Source organism: Apostichopus japonicus, chromosome 15, assembly GCF_037975245.1.
Source record: "Apostichopus japonicus isolate 1M-3 chromosome 15, ASM3797524v1, whole genome shotgun sequence".
Taxonomy (NCBI): Eukaryota; Metazoa; Echinodermata; class Holothuroidea; order Aspidochirotida; family Stichopodidae; genus Apostichopus; species Apostichopus japonicus.
Window position 1 is genome coordinate 29,007,425 of NC_092575.1, and position 24,442 is coordinate 29,031,866.

A 24,442-nucleotide genomic window follows, 5' to 3' on the forward strand; every position below is an offset into this window, starting at 1 on the left:
ACATGCAGTGACTGTAATATGCTTAACACTACATGCAAGCAAGGGAACCACTATTTTGTACTTGTATACTTCAAGGAGGGACACATTACAAAATAACCACAGCTGGTTTAACTAAAGGTAACTGAGGTACACACTCAGGTGGTTTAACCATAAATCAGAGGGATGCATAAGAAAGATAATATCTCATTCTTACCAGCTGAGGTCTGTCCACAACTTCCTTGGCTTTCCTTTGCTTCCAATAGTTTCTTCTGGCTGACCATGTCCTGGAAAGAATACAAGCAACCTCAAGGACCTCTTAAGCAGCAGCTCCTAAACAATGCTAGTCTCATGCAAAATTATACAACTATGTGTTGCTTCAATGAACAATGTACTATAATTGTTGCATTGTTTCCATGTACCATTATACAAGTATGTGTTCATGAACAATTATACAACCATGTGTTGTTTCATGTACAATTACACAATATATTTTGTTAACAGGAAAACAACTATGTGTTACATTCATGAACAATTATCAACTATATATATGTTTTCTTTTATAACCAAACATACAAATATGTATTATTTTCATGAACAACTATACAACTATGTGTTGTTTTCATGTACAATTATACAATATATATTGTTAACAGGAAAAAAATATGAGTTAAATTCATGAACTATTATCAACTATGTACTGTTTTATAAACAATCATACAAATATGTATTGTTTTCATGAACAATTATACAACTATGTGTTGTTTTCATTTACAATTACACAATATGTGCTGTTTTCATGAACAAGGAAACAATTGTGTTATATTAATGAACAATTAACAACCCTGTGTCTATTTCATGTACAATGAAACAACGGTCTTCCTCCGTGTACAATTATACAATAATATAGTAGGCGGTCCATTCTTGACAGGACCACCCTGTTTAACATGTTGCACAGTAAGGGAAATAATAAAGGCAAACATGAATAAACAGTAAAGGAAATAATAAAGGCAAAGCACTCTGCCATAGAGGCCCTGGGCAAACAGATCATGGTCACGTTGAGAATGAACAAAACCATGATCAATGGCCTACACAATAATGATGAGCTAATACAAATAAATAAATTTCAAACTTGCATATAAACTTTTTGTCACAGAATATACTCACTGGAACTTTCTGATTTTTACTTCCTCAAAATCAAAGAGTTTCTTGGCATAACTGTGCAGCTCACCAGCCTCTATAAGATGAAAAAGAGAAGTCTATTTGTAAGCAAGTCAGGCATTCAAAAAGTAGTTTCTTACTACTTTCAGCCTAGAAGTACTAGTTCATACAAGTATTTAGCCTAAGTAGGGAAGGCCAAGAAACGGTTTTTACGAACTTTACAATCTTATAAAATTGGAATCTTTTATTTTTACTCAGCACATCTCCGCTTACCAACATTATATCTCCACGCCGGAAACAATAGATTTTGAATTTGGGCGATAAAATCAGTGTGAATTTGGAGTTTCACTTTGATGTGCTAAGTGCGCACTTAAACTTGTAACAATCACATGTACCTGTTTCTGAGTATACCTATTGTATGATATCACACAACCAGCTGCCCTGTACTATGGATGTCTCTATGGCAACTAACCGGACTACTAGTACTATGGATGTCTCTATGGCAACTAACCAGACTACTAGTACTATGGATGTCTCTATGGCAGCTAACCGGACTACTAGTACTATGAATGTCTCTATGGCTACTAACCGGACTACTAGTACTATGGATGTCTACATGGCATCTAACCAGGCTACTAGTACTATGGATGTCTCTATGGCAACTAACCGGACTACTAGTAATATGGATGTCTCTATGGCAGCTAACCAGGCTACTAGCACTATGGATGTCTCTATGGCAGCTAACCAGGCTACTAGTACTATGGATGTCTCTATGGCAGCTAACCAGGCTACTAGTACTATGGATGTCTCTATGGCAACTAACCGGGTTACTAGTAATGTCTCTATGGACCACCTAGATTGTGAAAGGCAAAACCCACTCCAGTTTAAGTGATGTAAACAATCTTTCAACCATCAGTTTTACAGAAGACTGTATGACAGATATGAAAGGGGTTTTTTAACTGTAGAGAAAACAACCACAACTCTGAAAGATGTCGTTTTGATTGACCAATCCAGTGTAGATTATGTGGACGTCATGGACATAAGGGAAGGTCATGCTTTAACAACAAACACATGTATTAGATTCCTGGGTAAGATGAGGGTGCCGCTTCATACACACCCTGTCATGTGATTACTCCTGACAACACCTATAATGAATCACACATAGTATTCCATAATAAACATCTGAATAGTACACCCATTGATGTAAGAGTTTTAACCGTTTTCAATAAATTCACAATTTTGTGACCACCACGAAACATCAAAATTTGTTTTTAATATGCATCACCTAGGCTAAATATGTGATAGTTTGAATTTGATTATATTTCCACAACAATAAAAGAGAAGTACAAATGTCAAGATAAAACAAGGTGGTGGAGGAGGGCTGAAAAGGCAATAGATTGTACGAGCAGTCCCCCTTAAACAGTACAGGTACAAAAACATGAAATGTATTTGCTTTCCCCCTTACTGCCAGTAACATGTGGGGTGCCACAGGGGTAAATTCTGGGCCCATTACCCTTTCTTTTGTTTATTAATGACATGGGTCTAAGTATTAATCATTGCTAGGCAGACATGTATGCAGATATTACAACATTTCATATGAATGGCAAGTCTATAGATGATTTAAATACCAAACTTAATGAGGATATTGCTAATGTTTGCGAATATTCTTATTTATTTTATATTTCAGGGCCTCAGGGAGAGATAAGCTTTACACTGTATACCCTTTAATGTTTAATAAATAAGTACTACTTTTAACAAAGAGGTACTACTCAAGAAGTACTGAATCATACTACTTTTAACCTATATGCAAGTACTGCTGTATACTACTTTTAACATAGAACTATTGATTTACACTACTTTTGGCTGGAAGTACTGATTCATACTACTTTTAACATAGAAGTGCTGATTCATACTACTTTTAGCCAGAAGTACTGATTCATACTACTTTTAACATAGAAGTACTGATTGATACATTTTGCTAGAAGTACTGATTCATACAACGGAAGTACTGATTCATACTACTTTTAACATGCAAATACTGATTCATACTACTTTTGGCTAGAAGTATTGATTCATACTATTGAAGTACTGATTCATACTACTTTTAACATAGAAGTACTGATTCATACTACTTTTGGCTAGAAGTACTGATTCATACTATAGAAGTACTGATTCATACTACTTTTAACAGAGAAGTCTGATTCATACTACTATTGGCCAGAAGTGCTGATTCATACTACTTTTAACATATAAGTACTGATTCATACTACTTTTTGCTAGAAGTACTGATTCATACAATGGAAGTACTGATTCATACTACTTTTAACATGCAAATACTGATTCATACTACTTTTGGCTACAAGCACTGATTCATACTATTGAAGTACTGATTCATACTACTTTTAACATAGAAGTACTGATTCATAATACTTTTGGCTAGAAGTACTGATTCATACTATAGAAGTACTGATTCATACTACTTTTAACATAGAAGTACTAATTCATACTACTTTTAACATAGAACTACTGATTCATACTTCTTTTGGCTAAAAGTACTGAATCATACTATTGAAATACTGATTCATACTACTTTTAACATGTACTGATTTCATACTACTTTTTACATAGAAGTACTGATTCATACTACTATCGGCTAGAAGTACTGATTCATACTGTACAAGTACTGATTCATACTAAAGAAGTACTGATTCATACTACTTTTAATATAGAACTACTGATTCATACTTCTTTTGGCTAAAAGTACTGAATCATACTATTGAAATACTGATTCATACTACTTTTAACATGTACTGATTTCATACTACTTTTTACATAGAAGTACTGATTCATACTACTATCGGCTAGAAGTACTGATTCATACTGTACAAGTACTGATTCATACTACTTTTAACATAGAAGCATTGATTCATACTACTTTTTACATAGAAGTACTGATTCATACTAAAGAAGTACTGATTCATGCTACTTTTGGCTAAAAGTACTGAAACTTTTTATTGAAATATTGATTCATACTACTTATAACATAGAAGTACTGATTCATACTACTTTTTACATAGAAGTACTGATTCATACTACTTTTTACATAGAAGTACTGATTCATACTACTATCGGCTAGAAGTACTGAGTCATACTATAGAAGTACTGATTCATACTACTTTTAACATAGAAGCACTGATTCATACTACTTTTTACATAGAAGTACTGATTCATACTAAAGAAGTACTGATTCATACTACTTTTAACATAGTAGTACTGATTCATACTACTTTTGGCTAAAAGTACTGAATCATACTTTTTATTGAAATATTGATTCATACTACTTTTAACATAGAAGTACCTGTACTGATTCATGCTATAGAAGCACTGATTCATACTACTTTTTACATAGAAGTACTGATTCATACTACTATTGGCTAGGAGTACTGATTCATACTACTTTTAACCTGCAAGTACTGATTCATACTACTTTTTACATAGAAGTACTGATTCATACTACTATCGACTAGAAGTACTGATTCATACTACTTTTGTCCTGCAAGTACTGATTCGAACTACTTTGGGCCTACAAGAATGCATTCATACTTACTATTGGCCTCAAAGTACTGAATCAGATTATATTAACCTTAAAGTATGATTCAGAGTACTTTAAACATCTAAGTACTGTTTCACACTTCATTAAGCCTAGAAGTACTGTTCCATACCATACCACTTTTAACATACTGTACAAGTACTATCCATACTACTTTTATCATACAACTCCTCTTCCATTCCACTTTAAACAAAAAAACTTCATACTACTTTCAACATACAAGTACTGTACCATGCTACAGTACATTTAACATAACAGTACTGTCCCATACTACTTTAACATACATGCACTACATGCACATCCCCACACATTCGGTGCCTTGAATGTAAAGGTGACTTGCTTATAATTACTATATGCAAGTAACCAGAAACTATACTTGTTACCTTGGTATCATGATGCTTCCAGGCTACATGGCGATCTATTCTTATATACAGTGATGCTCACCCAATGCTTCATCTGGCCGCATCTGTAGCTTGTTTTTAAACCGATCATCCCCTTTCTGAGCAGTAGAGGAACCCACAAGGGCACTAGTCCTCTCCTTAGAGGAACAAGGATCACCACAACTAGATGCAGAGTCAGGGTTAATATCAGACTTCGACTGCTCTTTGGAGGATTCTGTGAAGCAAAATATTTGTATCAGAAGTTGCTGCAGGTAACCAGAAAGCAAGACACATATAAATTGCTCTGTATGTAACTGGAATTGCATAGACTCTATCTGCCTGTGGTTAAGGATAATTCATATAAACACCTATGTAAAACTCACTAACTGTCTAGTAGAACAGAAATGAGTTATCCTAAAGATGGAGGGGTACCAGAGTAACTTTCAAACCTGCTGTTTCTTCTGCAGATGTAGCCTCTTCCTCTTTAGCTCTCTTGTAATGCAAGCAAGGAATGGATGCCAGTGGAACTTTATGTTTCTAATGGGAAGAATATAAGAGACATTGAAAGGTTTTCATTGTGATCATTAAATTCTGTGGTAAACTCACAGTAAGAAACTACATGTATCGAATAGAGCTTACAGGAGAGTTAAAACATACAAAGAACAGATCCTCTAGAAAGAAACCTTCAGTATGTTGCACCATCTCACCTCAATGAAATGTGGTAATCCCTTCTTGTACTACTGATTGGCTTGAGACTCTTACACAGTTGGTTAAATCAAGTAAAGACATTTTCATGAAACCCAAAATAGCACTACCTGTATTGTAGGATGTATGTAAAGCAAAGATCAGTTTCCTAAAACCAATCTCTTTCTTTACCCTACCAAAGTCCCCAGGAATGAAAAGATAACCAAAACAAAAATGCAAAACAATATTGAAACATTTGTCATCTGAAGAAACAGTTTACAACTATTATTAAAAGGAATGGTTGTAACCACATTGATTCCTTCTTGGAGTGGTATAAGTCATGTGACCTGTTCCAACCTACAGTATTTACAGTTTACACATACCCGTACACATACCCATACACATACCATACAGTTACACATACCTGTACACATACCTGTACAGATACCCGTACAGTTTACACATACCTGTACAGATACCCGTACTGATACCCGTAAACATACCATACAGTTACACATACCCGTACAGATACCCGTCCAGACACTTTACAGTTACACATACCCGTACAGATACCATACAGTTTACATATACCCGTAAACATACCATACAGTTACACATACCCGTACAGATGCCCGTACAGATACCCGTACAGATACCCGTAAACATACCCGTACAGATACCCGTCCAGATACTATACAGTTACACATACCCGTACAGATACCATACAGTTTACATATACCCGTACAGATACTATACAGTTACACATATCCGTACACATACCTGTACAGATACCATACAGTTACACATACCCGTACAGATACCATACAGTTACGCATACCCGCACACATACCATACAATTACACATACCCGTACACATACCATACAGTTACACATACCCGTACACAACCCGTACAGATACCATACAGTTGACACTTACCCGTACACAACCCATACAGATACCATACAGGTACGCATACCCGTACACATACCATACAATTACACATACCCGTACACATACCATACAGTTACGCATACCCGTACACAACCTGTACAGATACCATACAGTTACGCATACCCGTACAGATACCATACAGTTACACATACCCATACAGATACCTGTACACATACCATACAGTTAAATATACCTGTACACATACCCTACAGATACCATACAGTTACACATACCTGTACACATACCATACAGTTACACATACCCGTACAGATCCAGGTCCTAGGAAGTAAGGTCTAGACCAAGTACAAACTCTGCTTGGTTTATGAATGTACACATCAATACCACTGCGATGAGTGATGGACATCCAGTTTTCAGGCAGCCCTTCAAGAGGCTCTCTGCCTCTCTCTAAAGGATAAAACATAAAGAAACTGACTGATCAGTAGTCTGATCAGTGATCAGACTAATAAAGTTACTTCACTGTTGTAGACCTCAAGTAGAATTGTACAACAAGATGGCTCCTCTCCTAAACAATGTCAACAGGCTTGTTGAATGTTAGCAAACTTGGAAGGAGTTGGACTACTATCTGAGGCACTTGAGGGTCACATGTTCCATACTAGTTCATACTAAGTCATGAAAGCTGCATTTGAGTTGCAGTTTGCACGATTCTGATGGCACCATGCCTAACTTTGAAAGCATAAATAATGCAAAATATTACATTTTCTTGGTGGACCAGACTTGCACAGGGAACAGTGGAATTAGCCAAACTTTTCAAAGGTTGCCAAAAAAAACAGTGAAAGATGAAATCTATCAGACACAAAATTTGTTGTATTTGGTGACGATCTGACTTATTGAGAACAGACAAGTGGCTGTAACCAAGTAGATCTCTAAATTCAATGAAAGTGTACAATTATGATTGAATACTGCAGAACATGGCTTGGTAGTAGATCCCTAAGTTCAATAGAAGTGTATCAATTATGATTGAATACTGCAGAACATGGCTTGGTAGTAGATCTCTAAGTTCAATAGAAGTGTACAATTATGATTGAATACTGCAGAACATGGCTTGGTAGTAGATCTCTAAGTTCAATAGAAGTGTACAATTATAATTGAATACTGCAGAACATAGCTTGGTAGTAGATCCCTAAGTTCAATAGAAGTGTATCAATTATGATTGAATACTGCAGAACATGGCTTGGTAGTAGATCCCTAAGTTCAATAGAAGTGTATCAATTATGATTGAATACTGCAGAACATGGCTTGGTAGTAGATCTCTAAGTTCAATAGAAGTGTACAATTATGGTTGAATACTGCAGAACATAGCTTGGTAGTAGATCCCTAAGTTCAATAGAAGTGTATCAATTATGATTGAATACTGCAGAACATGGCTTGGTAGTAGATCTCTAAGTTCAATAGAAGTGTACAATTATGATTGAATACTGCAGAACATGGCATGGTAGTAGATCTCTAAGTTCAATAGAAGTGTACAATTATAATTGAATACTGCAGAACATAGCTTGGTAGTAGATCCCTAAGTTCAATAGAAGTGTATCAATTATGATTGAATACTGCAGAACATGGCTTGGTAGTAGATCCCTAAGTTCAATAGAAGTGTACAATTATAATTGAATACTGCAGAACATAGCTTGGTAGTAGATCCCTAAGTTCAATAGAAGTGTACAATTATAATTGAATACTGCAGAATAGAAGTGTACAATTATGATTGAATACTGCAGAACATGGCATGGTAGTAGATCTCTAAGTTCAATAGAAGTGTACAATTATAATTGAATACTGCAGAACATGGCTTGGTAGTAGATCTCTAAGTTCAATAGAAGTGTATCAATTATGATTGAATACTGCAGAACATGGCTTGGTAGTAGATCCCTAAGTTCAATAGAAGTGTACAATTATAATTGAATACTGCAGAACATAGCTTGGTAGTAGATCCCTAAGTTCAATAGAAGTGTATCAATTATGATTGAATACTGCAGAACATGGCTCTAAGTTCAATAGAAGAGTACAATTATAATTGAATACTGCAGAATAGAAGTGTACAATTATGATTGAATACTGCAGAACATGGCATGGTAGTAGATCTCTAAGTTCAATAGAAGTGTACAATTATAATTGAATACTGCAGAACATGGCTTGGTAGTAGATCTCTAAGTTCAATAGAAGTGTATCAATTATGACTGAATACTGCAGAACATGGCTTGGTAGTAGATCTCTAAGTTCAATAGAAGTGTATCAATTATGATTGAATACTGCAGAACATGGCTTGGTAGTAGATCTCTAAGTTCAATAGAAGTGTATCAATTATGACTGAATACTGCAGAACATGGCTTGGTAGTAGATCCCTAAGTTCAATAGAAGTGTATCAATTATGACTGAATACTGCAGAACATGGCTTGGTAGTAGATCTCTAAGTTCAATAGAAGTGTATCAATTATGATTGAATACTGCAGAACATGGCTTGGTAGTAGATCTCTAAGTTCAATAGAAGTGTACAATTATTATTGAATACTGCAGAACATGGCTTGGTAGTAGATCCCTAAGTTCAATAGAAGTGTATCAATTATGACTGAATACTGCAGAACATGGCTTGGTAGTAGATCTCTAAGTTCAATAGAAGTGTATCAATTATGACAGAATACTGCAGAACATGGCTTGGTAGTAGATCTCTAAGTTCAATAGAAGTGTATCAATTATGATTGAATACTGCAGAACATGGCTTGGTAGTAGATCTCTAAGTTCAATAGAAGTGTACAATTATTATTGAATACTGCAGAACATGGCTTGGTAGTAGATCCCTAAGTTCAATAGAAGTGTATCAATTATGATTGAATACTGCAGAATAGAAGTGTACAATTATGATTGAATACTGCAGAACATGGCTTGGTAGTAGATCTCTAAGTTCAATAGAAGTGTACAATTATTATTGAATACTGCAGAACATGGCTTGGTAGTAGATCCCTAAGTTCAATAGAAGTGTATCAATTATGACTGAATACTGCAGAACATGGCTTGGTAGTAGATCCCTAAGTTCAATAGAAGTGTATCAATTATGATTGAATACTGCAGAACATGGCTTGGTAGTAGATCTCTAAGTTCAATAGAAGTGTACAATTATTATTGAATACTGCAGAACATGGCTTGGTAGTAGATCTCTAAGTTCAATAGAAGTGTACAATTATTATTGAATACTGCAGAACATGGCTTGGTAGTAGATCCCTAAGTTCAATAGAAGTGTATCAATTATGACTGAATACTGCAGAACATGGCTTGGTAGTAGATCCCTAAGTTCAATAGAAGTGTATCAATTATGACTGAATACTGCAGAACATGGCTTGGTAGTAGATCCCTAAGTTCAATAGAAGTGTATCAATTATGACTGAATACTGCAGAACATGGCTTGGTAGTAGATCCCTAAGTTCAATAGAAGTGTATCAATTATGACTGAATACTGCAGAACATGGCTTGGTAGTAGATCCCTAAGTTCAATAGAAGTGTATCAATTATGACTGAATACTGCAGAACATGGCTTGGTAGTAGATCTCTAAGTTCAATAGAAGTGTATCAATTATGATTGAATACTGCAGAACATGGCTTGGTAGTAGATCTCTAAGTTCAATAGAAGTGTACAATTATTATTGAATACTGCAGAACATGGCTTGGTAGTAGATCCCTAAGTTCAATAGAAGTGTATCAATTATGACTGAATACTGCAGAACATGGCTTGGTAGTAGATCTCTAAGTTCAATAGAAGTGTACAATTATTATTGAATACTGCAGAACATGGCTTGGTAGTAGATCCCTAAGTTCAATAGAAGTGTATCAATTATGACTGAATACTGCAGAACATGGCTTGGTAGTAGATCCCTAAGTTCAATAGAAGTGTATCAATTATGACTGAATACTGCAGAACATGGCTTGGTAGTAGATCTCTAAGTTTAATAGAAGTGTATCAATTATGATTGAATACTGCAGAACATGGCTTGGTAGTAGATCTCTAAGTTCAATAGAAGTGTACAATTATTATTGAATACTGCAGAACATGGCTTGGTAGTAGATCCCTAAGTTCAATAGAAGTGTATCAATTATGATTGAATACTGCAGAACATGGCTTGGTAGTAGATCCCTAAGTTCAATAGAAGTGTATCAATTATGACTGAATACTGCAGAACATGGCTTGGTAGTAGATCTCTAAGTTCAATAGAAGTGTACAATTATTATTGAATACTGCAGAACATGGCTTGGTAGTAGATCTCTAAGTTCAATAGAAGTGTATCAATTATGATTGAATACTGCAGAACATGGCTTGGTAGTAGATCCCTAAGTTCAATAGAAGTGTATCAATTATGACTGAATACTGCAGAACATGGCTTGGTAGTAGATCCCTAAGTTCAATAGAAGTGTACAATTATAATTGAATACTGCAGAACATGGCAATAGTTACAACCTTAAGCAAATACAGCTGTAAGACAACAAGAATTTCTCCTAGTATTGTAAATAAACATAGGACTTACTTTTAAGAACTATTTTATCTCTGACTGATATAACACCTTGTTCCCTATCCTCCTCTGCTGGCTCCCTCACTTTACTCCTCACAAAAACATCATTATTTTTCTCCTCTCCATTGACTGTCCTCTTCTTTCCCTTGTTATCCACCTGCTGCCTGAGTTCTTTCTCCAGAAGATCGTCAATATCGATGTCGATGTCGGAATCATCAGAGTGCATCTCCATCTCTTTGATTCCAACTGCTTCTTCTTCTTGTTCATTTTGGTTACTGACATTAGGTAGGTGCAATGCAGATGCAGGCTTTGGGCTTTTATCTTCTTCAGTGTTCATCTCTTCAAGCAAATCTTGATTTTCTGACATGATTGTCTTTTCTTGTACAGAAGGAAGGCTCTGTTTGTTCACTGCTGCATTGTTTAAGAGTGTATCCTGTTGGGTTGCTGCACCAGTTTTGTTACTGTTCTGTGTTCCACCCGAGACTGTTGTTTCTTTTGCACCCCTCTCTACACCACTGAGATTGGTAGATGACAACAAATTTTGTTCAGACGTTTCTTTACTGTTTAATGTATCCATTTGTTCCAAGTTACCCTTGACAAAGTGATCAACGTTCTCTACTAATTTAATGTCATTTTGTCTTGATAGTGGCAATACAACTTGTTCCTTGTCCAAAATGGAACTTCCTTTGTTGTGAGTGTTCATGGCCAGAGGAGTGAGTGTGCTTGGTGATGCTGATGACTTCATCCCAGAAGATAAATTTGTATCTGGTCTGCCTGAAGCCCACTGTCTACTTGGCAGTCTTTCACTAAGTGGATTTGCAGCCTTTAACACAAAATTTGTCTGGTTTAAAAGATCTAGCTCTCCTTTCAAATCTTTGCGTGGTAAATCAAATTGTTCAATGCAGTCCCCATCTTTTGGTAATGTGATGCTTGTGGCATAGGCTTTAATTGGTCTTTCTTTCTGAGAACCCTTTGAAAGTCTCTGATTTAGTGAAGGCTTAACACTACTAAGAGTTTTGGTTGTAGTGGAGTGTCCATCCTGCCCACTTTGCTCAAACAACTCAAACACATCTGAGGTAGGTTTATCTGAGAGTGAAGTGCATGTAGACCTCCATTCAGTGTCCATGTTTGAGAGGGCAGAATGTCCAGATGATACCAAACCCTCTGGGATGTCTACCTGATCAGCAGTAGCATTTGGAATTTTGTGTGAATATGAAGTAACAGGTGTTGAGTTTGTGTCATCTAGAGAATCTAGAGAACTAATTACCGGAGCCAGAATCAATAACTGTTGCTTAGAAGAAGCACATGTATTTTGAGTACCTGTGTACACAATGGTTGTTGATGGAAGGGAATTCTGAACCAAGTCTGCATCCATGTGCTGGGGCTGAGACATGATGGTGGCACTACCCTTTGATGGTGATATAGTTTTAAGAATGTCAGAAGGAAACTGATGAATTCTTCCCTGGCTCGCAGAGGTCCCACGTTCATCTGTCAATGATGCCCCCATATCTGATCCAATCGATACTTGGATTGGTTGAGGGTCAGAACTCACTCCTATTACTTGTAAAGCATCAGTGGGTTTTGTGTGGCTTACCTGTTTGGAGAAACCAGTAGTCTCTGCTGTTTCCTTGAGCAATAATTCCTCCTGGCTGCATTCACTGTCTGTATCAAACAAGTTATCACGTTCTAAAACCTCTGTTTTTAAGAAGGTATCCAGTTTAAGAGATGAACGTTCAGATGTGATGCAAGGAATTACTTTGTCAGTACTAGCAGGCTGTTGTGATGTTCTTTGTCTATGATCAGGTTGTTTATCACTCAATTCTTCTTTTACAACCACTGGGAGTGTCATATTTTGCTTAATGACACATAATTCTGAAGATGATGTGCACTGGTCTATATCTGAATCACTTTCATCAAAGGAAAAGGGTGAAGGCATTGATGAAGAAGTACTTTCTACAAAACTGAAGGTGTAAGGTTGGCTAATAGATGATTCAGTTGAGGAAGTTCCTGGAATGTCTCTTCCTTGGTTTGCATAAGATGTTTTCCTCCTTTTAAAAGATTTGGAAGAACTAGAGTTTGGCAAGTTTGAAGATGTTCCATCCGGCTCATCAATTGTTCCAACTATTTCAGGATGATGCATAAGATCATTGGATGTTCCTTCACCAAGTAAGAATAAATCATCTGCCCATGAAAACGTTTCACTCTGTGCATACGCCCCGATGGATGCAGGATTTTCTGGCATGGCATGGTGACCAAAGTGATTCAATTCGTCAAACTCAGATGGCATTGCTGTGTTGATGCCCTCATAGTCAAGAAGAGATTGATGTTGAAGGGAGAGAGGGTTGTTGCGAAGCTGAGATTTGGATGATGATGATGATGAAGCCTTAAGGTTCTCATTTAGAGACTTTGGTTGGTTGAACCCTTGCATCCTAGTATGATCCATCAGATGCTTAAATGAACAGTCTGTGAAAACAAATGATTGCCAATTAAATTCTACACAAGAAAATGCACGAACCAACAGGACATACTAATTCTGCTGTGTTTATCAAAGCTAACCGCACTATAACTCAATGTTGACAGCAAATATGAATTTCTGTTCTGTAACAATTTACTATCACAAATTCAGTGTTGAACAAATAAAGCAAGACTGTGGGAGCAAATTGTTACTAAGTTCTGATTTGACATTAAAAGAATACTGTAGCTCATTCAGAGGTCCTTATCAGTTAGTTAACCCCAAAAATATGAAATAACACTACACAGAGGCATATCTCATCTGGTTTGCAGGTTGATAGAAAATGATCCAAATATTCCAAAAACTTCAAAAGTACAAACATGGTGATAATGCCGCATTCACTAAGTATCATACTTCAAACCTGGGCTGAACATTATACCCACTAGAACATCATTGTAAGTAATAAACTTGTTGAACTATTAAAGCCTTCAAAAGATGATCTGAAATATTATTATACTATAATGGCTAGGAAGGTTTTCTGGAACAGGGCCAACAGAAAGTAACTTTGTGACTTCAAAAACCTGCTCCTTCCACAAATGAATTTTGGAAAGTGGTCACTGTATTCCAAGGATATTGCAGTCAACCTGTAAAACAGATAAGTAAACAGTTTTGTGTAGTCATATTTTGCAGTTCTTTACACAAGAAGCAAGTGTGGGAATTATAAGTCATATGGGTTAATGAACTGAAACCAGCATCGTACTGTAAATGCTTTACAGATGAGGACTATTAAAACATGAAATCAATGAATGTACCTTCTTTCTGTTCCCAAAGCTGCAATTTTAGTAATGAGGAAACCAAGCAGTGGCAGGCTAGATATTTCTGTCCTGGTAGAACCCTATTCACACATTATCACCATAAGATACATCCTTTCTCATCTGTTGACCTTTCAAAAAAAGGTAAGAAAACAATGTCAGCATTGCTAACAAACAGCATATCACTTTTAATTCAAACCTATCAACCAGCGTTAAATTACTGTACTATACAGGACTACACTGGACTTGTAAACCTGACTACACATGTTCGATTCCTGTCCTATAGAAAGCTTATCTGCCCTTTCATATTTGGTAACAATGTCCCAGTCAAACTTCCATTGTTCATTTACTTACACACAAACTTAATTTCCCTTAAAGTCACATCCTGTCAATTTCTAGATCAAATAATGCACTGTGGCTCTTGACTGGCACCACTCAGCATAGAAATGACTATGTAAGGATCAAATAATGCATTGTGGCTCCTTACTGGCACCACTCAGCACAAAAATGACTATGTAAGGATCAAATAATGCATTGTGGCTCCTTACTGGCACCACTCAGCACAAAAATGACTATGTAAGGATCAAATAATGCATTGTGGCTCCTTACTGGCACCACTCAGCACAAAAATGACTATGTAAGGATCAAATAATGCATTGTGGCTCCTTACTGGCACCACTCAGCACAAAATGACTATGTAAGGATCAAATAATGCATTGTGGCTCCTTACTGGCACCACTCAGCACAAACATGACTATGTAAGGATCGAATAATGCATTGTGGCTCCTTACTGGCACCACTCAGCACAACCATGACTATGTAAGGATCGAATAATGCATTGTGGCTCCTTACTGGCACCACTCAGCACAAACATGACTATGTAAGGATCGAATAATGCATTGTGGCTCCTTACTGGCACCACTCAGCACAAACATGACTATGTAAGGATCGAATAATGCATTGTGGCTCCTTACTGGCACCACTCAGCACAAACATGACTATGTAAGGATCGAATAATGCATTGTGGCTCCTTACTGGCACCACTCAGCACAAACATGACTATGTAAGGATCGAATAATGCATTGTGGCTCCTTACTGGCACCACTCAGCACAAACATGACTATGTAAGGATCGAATAATGCATTGTGGCTCCTTACTGGCACCACTCAGCACAAACATGACTATGTAAGGATCGAATAATGCATTGTGGCTCCTTACTGGCACCACTCAGCACAAACATGACTATGTAAGGATCGAATAATGCATTGTGGCTCCTTACTGGCACCACTCAGCACAAACATGACTATGTAAGGATCGAATAATGCATTGTGGCTCCTTACTGGCACCACTCAGCACAAAAATGACTATGTAAGGATCGAATAATGCATTGTGGCTCCTTACTGGCACCACTCAGCACAAACATGACTATGTAAGGATCGAATAATGCATTGTGGCTCCTTACTGGCACCACTCAGCACAAAAATGACTATGTAAGGATCGAATAATGCATTGTGGCTCCTTACTGGCACCACTCAGCACAAACATGAATATGTAAGGATCGAATAATGCATTGTGGCTCCTTACTGGCACCACTCAGCACAAACATGACTATGTAAGGATCGAATAATGCATTGTGGCTCCTTACTGGCACCACTCAGCACAAACATGACTATGTAAGGATCGAATAATGCATTGTGGCTCCTTACTGGCACCACTCAGCACAAACATGACTATGTAAGGATCGAATAATGCATTGTGGCTCCTTACTGGCACCACTCAGCACAAACATGACTATGTAAGGATCGAATAATGCATTGTGGCTCCTTACTGGCACCACTCAGCACAAAAATGACTATGTAAGGATCGAATAATGCATTGTGGCTCCTTACTGGCACCACTCAGCACAAACATGACTATGTAAGGATCGAATAATGCATTGTGGCTCCTTACTGGCACCACTCAGCACAAAAATGACTATGTAAGGATCGAATAATGCATTGTGGCTCCTTACTGGCACCACTCAGCACAAACATGAATATGTAAGGATCGAATAATGCATTGTGGCTCCTTACTGGCACCACTCAGCACAAACATGAATATGTAAGGATCGAATAATGCATTGTGGCTCCTTACTGGCACCACTCAGCACAAACATGACTATGTAAGGATCGAATAATGCATTGTGGCTCCTTAGTGGAACCATTCTGCATAGAAATGGCTATGTAAGGATCGAATAATGCATTGTGGCTCCTTAGTGGAACCACTCAGCACAAACATGACTATGTAAGGATCGAATAATGCATTGTGGCTCCTTACTGGCACCACTCAGCACAAACATGACTATGTAAGGATCGAATAATGCATTGTGGCTCCTTACTGGCACCACTCAGCACAAACATGACTATGTAAGGATCGAATAATGCATTGTGGCTCCTTACTGGCACCACTCAGCACAAACATGACTATGTAAGGATCGAATAATGCATTGTGGCTCCTTATTGGAACCATTCTGCATAGAAATGACTATGTAAGGATCCAATAATGCATTGTGGCTCCTTACTGGCACCACTCAGCACAAACATGACTATGTAAGGATCGAATAATGCATTGTGGCTCCTTACTGGCACCACTCAGCACAAACATGACTATGTAAGGATCAAATAATGCATTGTGGCTCCTTACTGGCACCACTCAGCACAAACATGACTATGTAAGGATCGAATAATGCATTGTGGCTCCTTACTGGCACCACTCAGCACAAACATGACTATGTAAGGATCGAATAATGCATTGTGGCTCCTTACTGGCACCACTCAGCACAAAAATGACTATGTAAGGATCGAATAATGCATTGTGGCTCCTTACTGGCACCACTCAGCACAAACATGACTATGTAAGGATCGAATAATGCATTGTGGCTCCTTACTGGCACCACTCAGCACAAACATGACTATGTAAGGATCGAATAATGCATTGTGGCTCCTTACTGGCACCACTCAGCACAAACATGACTATGTAAGGATCGAATAATGCATTGTGGCTCCTTACTGGCACCACTCAGCACAAAAATGACTATGTAAGGATCGAATAATGCATTGTGGCTCCTTACTGGCACCACTCAGCACAAACATGACTATGTAAGGATCGAATAATGCATTGTGGCTCCTTACTGGCACCACTCAGCACAAAAATGACTATGTAAGGATCGAATAATGCATTGTGGCTCCTTACTGGCACCACTCAGCACAAACATGAATATGTAAGGATCGAATAATGCATTGTGGCTCCTTACTGGCACCACTCAGCACAAACATGACTATGTAAGGATCGAATAATGCATTGTGGCTCCTTACTGGCACCACTCAGCACAAACATGAATATGTAAGGATCGAATAATGCATTGTGGCTCCTTACTGGCACCACTCAGCACAAACATGACTATGTAAGGATCGAATAATGCATTGTGGCTCCTTACTGGCACCACTCAGCACAAACATGACTATGTAAGGATCGAATAATGCATTGTGGCTCCTTAGTGGAACCATTCTGCATAGAAATGGCTATGTAAGGATCGAATAATGCATTGTGGCTCCTTACTGGCACCACTCAGCACAAACATGACTATGTAAGGATCGAATAATGCATTGTGGCTCCTTACTGGCACCACTCAGCACAAACATGACTATGTAAGGATCGAATAATGCATTGTGGCTCCTTACTGGCACCACTCAGCACAAACATGACTATGTAAGGATCGAATAATGCATTGTGGCTCCTTACTGGCACCACTCAGCACAAACATGGCTATGTAAGAATCAAATAATGCATTGTGGCTCCTTACTGGCACCACTCAGCACAAACATGACTATGTAAGGATCAAATAATGCATTGTGGCTCCTTACTGGCACCACTCAGCATAGAAATGGCTATGTAAGGATCAAATAAGGCATTGTGGCTCCTTATTGGCACCACTCAGCACAAACATGACTATGTAAGGATCAAATAATGCATTGTGGCTCCTTATTGGAACCATTCTGCATAGAAATGGCTATGTAAGGATCAAATAAGGCATTGTGGCTCCTTACTGGCACCACTCAGCACAAACATGACTATGTAAGGATCAAATAATGCATTGTGGCTCCTTAGTGGCACCACTCAGCATAGAAATGATTATGTAAGGATCAAATAATGCATTGTGGCTCCTTACTGGCACCACTCAGCACAAACATGACTATGTAAGGATCAAATAATGCATTGTGGCTCCTTATTGGAACCATTCTGCATAGAAATGGCAATGTAAGGATCAAATAAGGCATTGTGGCTCCTTATTGGCACCACTCAGCACAAACATGACTATGTAAGGATCAAATAATGCATTGTGGCTCCTTACTGGCACCACTCAGCACAAACATGACTATGTAAGGATCAAATAATGCATTGTGGCTCCTTATTGGCACCACTCAGCATAGAAATGGCTATGTAAGGATCAAGGGATGGAGCAGTTGGTAGAACACTTGCAATGCTGAGGTTAATGAAGCTCCTAATCCTGTTTCTTTGTTTTTTCTCAAGTTTTTCAAATTTGTTGTCATGAATGTATAAACTTGCACAAAACAAGTGAGTTTGGCTTAAAGCAGCTTTTTGCATCACTTTCTATGATTTTCTTAACCTCATTGACCCCACCATGCTATAACAACATACATAACAGTTAGCTTAGCTATCGAAATCTAACTTCAAATGGTGGAATAAAAGATAAACAATTGACAATTCTGAATGTTGTTTTTCTCAAAGATATTTTAGGTTAGGATCGCAATAAACCTGCCCGTAATATGAATATTAAATTATATAAATCCCCTTAAGTATTTTATCGATAAGTCTGCTTATTGAGTTAATTGGATGATAATTATTTAGCCATGATTTTGTGCATCCTTAAGCGTTACGTAATAATGTATTGTTAATAGAGTATCGGAATTCGGCACGAGCAGTATATAAGTAACATATAGCCACGTGCATTCCTTTTTCTGTCTCCAGCTTGAACCAAGCAAAACTGTTGCTCTTGTTTAATTATGCAAAAGCTGAATGAGAAACAAAGACAGAAAGAGAACGTAAACTAAGGCCGAAAGCCGACGCTTATATTGAGACATTCTAGAACAAAAAGGAAGACATCTATTGAGGCCAAGTGAAGATGAGGCTGAATGGAACCTGAGATAAGAAAAAAATGTAAACCTTAAGAGAATACTGTATAAAGGAAGATGATTCTAACTTTAAATAATTTGTTGTTGTTGTTGTTATATTTATATTTCACATTGAAAACACATATACTCTCTCTGTCCTTCCTTACAACCTTGTCAAACTCTCTCTGCAAAATATCCATAGCCGTCATTGGAAAATGAGGTCAATAATGTTCACTCTGCTGGAGTCTTTAGAAACCCAGTACAGCAATATCTACTACAAAACCATGCTTTATTTGGCATTGCTGTGAATAAATCTATTTTAAGCACAGCTCACAAATAAACATGTTAGCTATTCACTGATTGGTTTCATTTAAACTAGTGGATTTGGGGAACTGTATGAGATTAATTTTAAATGAGGAATTTGTGAGAAGACACTCTACTCATTATCTGCAAAAGTCCAGAATTACTTGCCAATTAGTGCTCTTGGCAGCAAGAAACTTGGCAAATATCGTAGTTTGCTGTTTTGTGATAAATACATGTAAAAAACTTGATGGACATGTCAAAAGGGTGGGAAAACTGTGACAAAATGCAAAAAGCTGCTCAAAGATATGTTCACTCCATGTACTTACCTAATATTCTTAAACAATCTTACAAACAAATATTATGTTTTAAATATTACCTCAATTCTTAATTGGAGCTGACAGGTTGCTGCATGTGATATTATCTCTTGTTCATGTCTATGCATATCTTTCTTATGAATATAGTCAAAGAAATGAACAACAGCAGCAACTTTGACCAAACCCAAAGAAAAATTATATTTGCACTCAATATAACTTCAAAACAAAGGTTCAATCACTGCATGTCATTGTAAATTTATTCCATCAAAGAGTAAAACTAGGTATTATCATATGGTCTGTTACATGTCAAGAACCAAAGCATTGACGAGGATGAGCCGTATCATTACAGACCCTACCCAAGGCAAGACCGTCGCAAACATGACACAATCTTGTCTTAGGCAGTGAACAAAACAACACAGCCAATCATTCCAGGCACTGCATCATCATCATCTAGCCTTCAACTGCTCTCATCCATTTCTGGTCAAAATTTACCTCTGATTTCTTCCTGATGTTTTTCAAGGCTGTTAGACTGTCAGAGGAAGTACCAACTCAAGTAACCTGAGAGGATCCTTAGTTCCCTACTTGTGATCATTATACAGTAAGGAAAATAGTTATAAAGATTTTCATGTTTTAATTAGTGAGCTAAACAACTACCAACCATCAGGACTTTTTGTGGTATCGAAGAAGTTTATATTCAACAGAATCCAGTTATGTGAAGCATCAATCTCAGCAAATAAAAATACATACATGTACCCTTGCTACAAAATAAAAAGATAAAAGAATGTACTATTATACACTAGGGATCGAATATAAGTTTTTACATAGTTTAAATATGCCTGATGTAGAACTTATTTAGCCTACCATTGTGGTAGAACAAAGATGGTATCAGGTCCAAACCCTACACTGGTGTTGGCTTCAACAACCTTGTAATACTCCCACCAAGTGCTAACCACCTGTACAAGTATATTTAACAAAATATACTAACATTTTATTGGGAGTGTTCTGTTATTGTTTTTTACAAACAAAATGATCAGATAGTGCGATGAATCTCTGAACACAGTGCAAATTGACTGTTTTAATGTGACAGAGACATAAATACTTTCTCCTTTGGCTTGATGAGTCTCTCAGCTCATTGATTTTGACCGCGTGCAAGTTTGCCATATATACTTGATCACTCAGTAGTCTGATAAATAACCACAATCTTTTTAAGATGGTGACTCTGTTTAAAGGCTGTTCTAAACCTCCTTTGAAGAATTAATAATTTTTCCCTATGGTTATCAAAGTATTTCAGTGTTAATTTCCTATATCCTGTTTATGAACTACAAAGAAAGCATAAAACACCACATAAATCTGAAAATATATTAGACTTCTAATCAACCACAGCAAATACTCTAATGAAATTGATTTGCATTAAAAGTTTCTGCAACATTGTCAGTTTTGGTTTGCTATACATATCCTTCTGATGTAGTGTAGACTGTAAAGTTTTTTTTAGCAGGGGAAACTGAAAAGGAAGCAGTGGATATTTCTGATAAATTTTTTCATAGCCACTTGCATAAGACCATCATGCAGTTGGTGCATTAAGTCCTAGGGATATCAATTCAAGGTTAAATGAAATTATTTTTGCCATTAAAAAATGGCAATAAACTACATATTTGGTTACAATAGACTATGTTACTTAAGATTACAATAATACATTAAAACCAATGAAGCCTATCCAGGTTCATGACCAGTTCACCTCTCTAGCAAGTGAAGAAATTGTGAAAAGGTGAAAAAGTTATTTGATGTTCATATTTTCACATAGGCAAACAAATGATACTTAATGTTTGACCTTGGTGTAAAGCTTTTACCCTCCTGGACCATCATATGTGAGAATGCAATGGTTACTTTCTTTCCAAAATCAAAGTGGCTATTCCTACGACTAGTCGTAAGAATAATTTATAAATACACATGCGCAGTTGCTTTAACATGGCTATTTTTACGACTAGGCGTACTATTTTTACGACTAGGAGTAACAATTATCTCCGGTTAGGGTTAAGGTTAGTGTTTAGGGTGATGGTTATCCCTACTACATGCAGCTTTATTTACTTTACTGCGCTTGAATTCGCCGATGTCGTAAGAATATTTTATAAATAATTGTTACGACTAGTCTTAAGAATAGCCACAGCCTTCAAAAATAACTGTACCCAAGCAATGCCCCTAACAAAGTATGCCAGTTACTTAATATCAGGCTTGACCAACTGTAGGCCTATGTGGAATTTTGAACCAACCACAGAAAAACTCCAATTGACATTGATAACTAAGTGCAAGCATTACTTTGATGCTTGTTACTGTCACACTGTACCCATCATGCGCACTGTTATTATTAGCCCAAAAAAAAAGGCCTCTTCAATGTAAATCGTACTTTCTGGCTCACCTTACGAGTCCGAGTCACTATAGCTTAGGCCTAGGCTACAAAACGTACTCTAGGAGTAGGAGAACGGACGCCACTAAATGTTAACCCGCGTAGCGGTTCGGTTCATCGGTAAGGATCCCGAGCGAGAATGATCTCACCTGACGTCACAGTCTTGCATAACTACGTAGATGCACATGTTGTACATTTCACGTGTACAGTGCGGGTACGAGCTCGTGTAACACGTACGAATTGCCGGGCCAAGTCCCGCTCGCGATTAAGTAAAAGAGGTGAGAATAGGAGACAAGTACACAAATATATCCAAACGTTTCACGGTTTATTCTTGACATTTTAAGTTAACAAATGTATATAAGAAAGCTGCAATAAAGTACTGTTGTATTTATCTTTATATCTCAAGTATAGCAGGTCTCACAAGTTATTACACAGAGTTAACTAACCTCCAAGACCTGGTTGTGTACATATATAATTTTAAAAACTGTGAGTACCGTTTCAAACCCATATATCTATCTTCATCTCAAGTAACAGGTCTCACAAGTTATTACATAGATTCAACTAACCTCCTAGACCTGGTTGTGTACAAATATCAAATTTAAAGCTGCAAAATTCACTTCAAACGTTTAGATCTATCTTCATCTCAAGTAACAGGCCTCACAAGTTGTTACATAGAGTCAACTAACCTCCAAGACCTGGTTGTGTACATATATCATTTAAAAAATTTCAAGCACCGTTTCAAACCACTATTATATCTATCTCTATCTCGTAGCAGGCCCCACAAGTTGTTACATAGAGTCAACTAACCTCCAAGACCTGGTTATTTACAAATATCATTTAAAAACTACAAGTACCGTTTCAAACCGCTATTATATCTATCTCTATCTCGAGTAGCAGGTCTCACAAGTTATTACATAGAGTCAACTAACTTCCGAGACCTGGGCAAAATAACGTAATTCGGGAACCGAGAGCGCCGAGCACAGTTGCACCCGAAACCGAGTTCCGAGGGCACTCGAAATGGTCCGACCCGCTGTAGGGGTTAGTATTTAGTGGCTTCCTAGGAGAACAGATGACGCATAGCGTTAGCCTAAGTTTAGGTTGTACGATAGGCTAGCTATACCGACAGTTAGGCTTAGTCTAGCCAATGTTTTTGTCAATATTCGGTCGAGGCCACGAAACTTAAAGACAAGGGAAACTGGATTGAAAGTTATCTGTTTCATTTTACTATGTATATACCATTGAAATCTGGAATATGAAATGTTGAAAGTTTTTCTGTTTCGATGAGCGTTTGACGCCAGCCTCACACATGTATGGAACGCGAACTGGGTAAAATTTCTGCTGTTGTATAATGTAAAGTTGTTGTTTAATTATGTTGTTGTTAGCATGCAAGTAATGGCAGCTCGTTTACATTATATTTATTTACATTCAGGAAACGCGCAGCTGCATTGCAGATGAAAGATATTGGCCGCATGAATGGAATGGGAAAATGTTTTTACACATGGGACTACAACTGGGCGATCATGGGGTGGACATGACCCACCAATATTTAAGGTGGGGGATATAGTATCTAATATCCCCCCAATATTTGGTGGCATAGTTATTTTTTGGTGGCTATAAATAGAAAAATGCTTAAGATTATTATCCAAAACTTCATCCAACATATGCTGCATGAAGTAAATGGCACTTCGTGGTCGTTTCTTTGACATGTGACCGTA

General features: G+C 37.3%; 1 protein-coding gene across 1 annotated transcript in view; it reads right to left on the minus strand.

Annotated features, from left to right (window-relative positions):
* Positions 1-24,095, minus strand: part of LOC139980997 (uncharacterized) — a 39,877-nt gene extending 15,782 nt beyond the window's left edge. Inside the window, exons 1-8 of the mRNA XM_071993085.1 lie at positions 23,964-24,095; positions 14,539-14,669; positions 11,290-13,737; positions 7,026-7,168; positions 5,577-5,664; positions 5,192-5,362; positions 1,144-1,213; positions 194-263 (exon numbers count right to left, since the gene is read on the minus strand). Coding sequence (XP_071849186.1) covers positions 194-263; positions 1,144-1,213; positions 5,192-5,362; positions 5,577-5,664; positions 7,026-7,168; positions 11,290-13,717 — 2,970 coding nt within the window. The 5' untranslated portion in view covers positions 13,718-13,737; positions 14,539-14,669; positions 23,964-24,095. The remainder of the gene's footprint in view (positions 1-193; positions 264-1,143; positions 1,214-5,191; positions 5,363-5,576; positions 5,665-7,025; positions 7,169-11,289; positions 13,738-14,538; positions 14,670-23,963) is intronic.
* Positions 24,096-24,442: the final 347 nt, after the last annotated feature.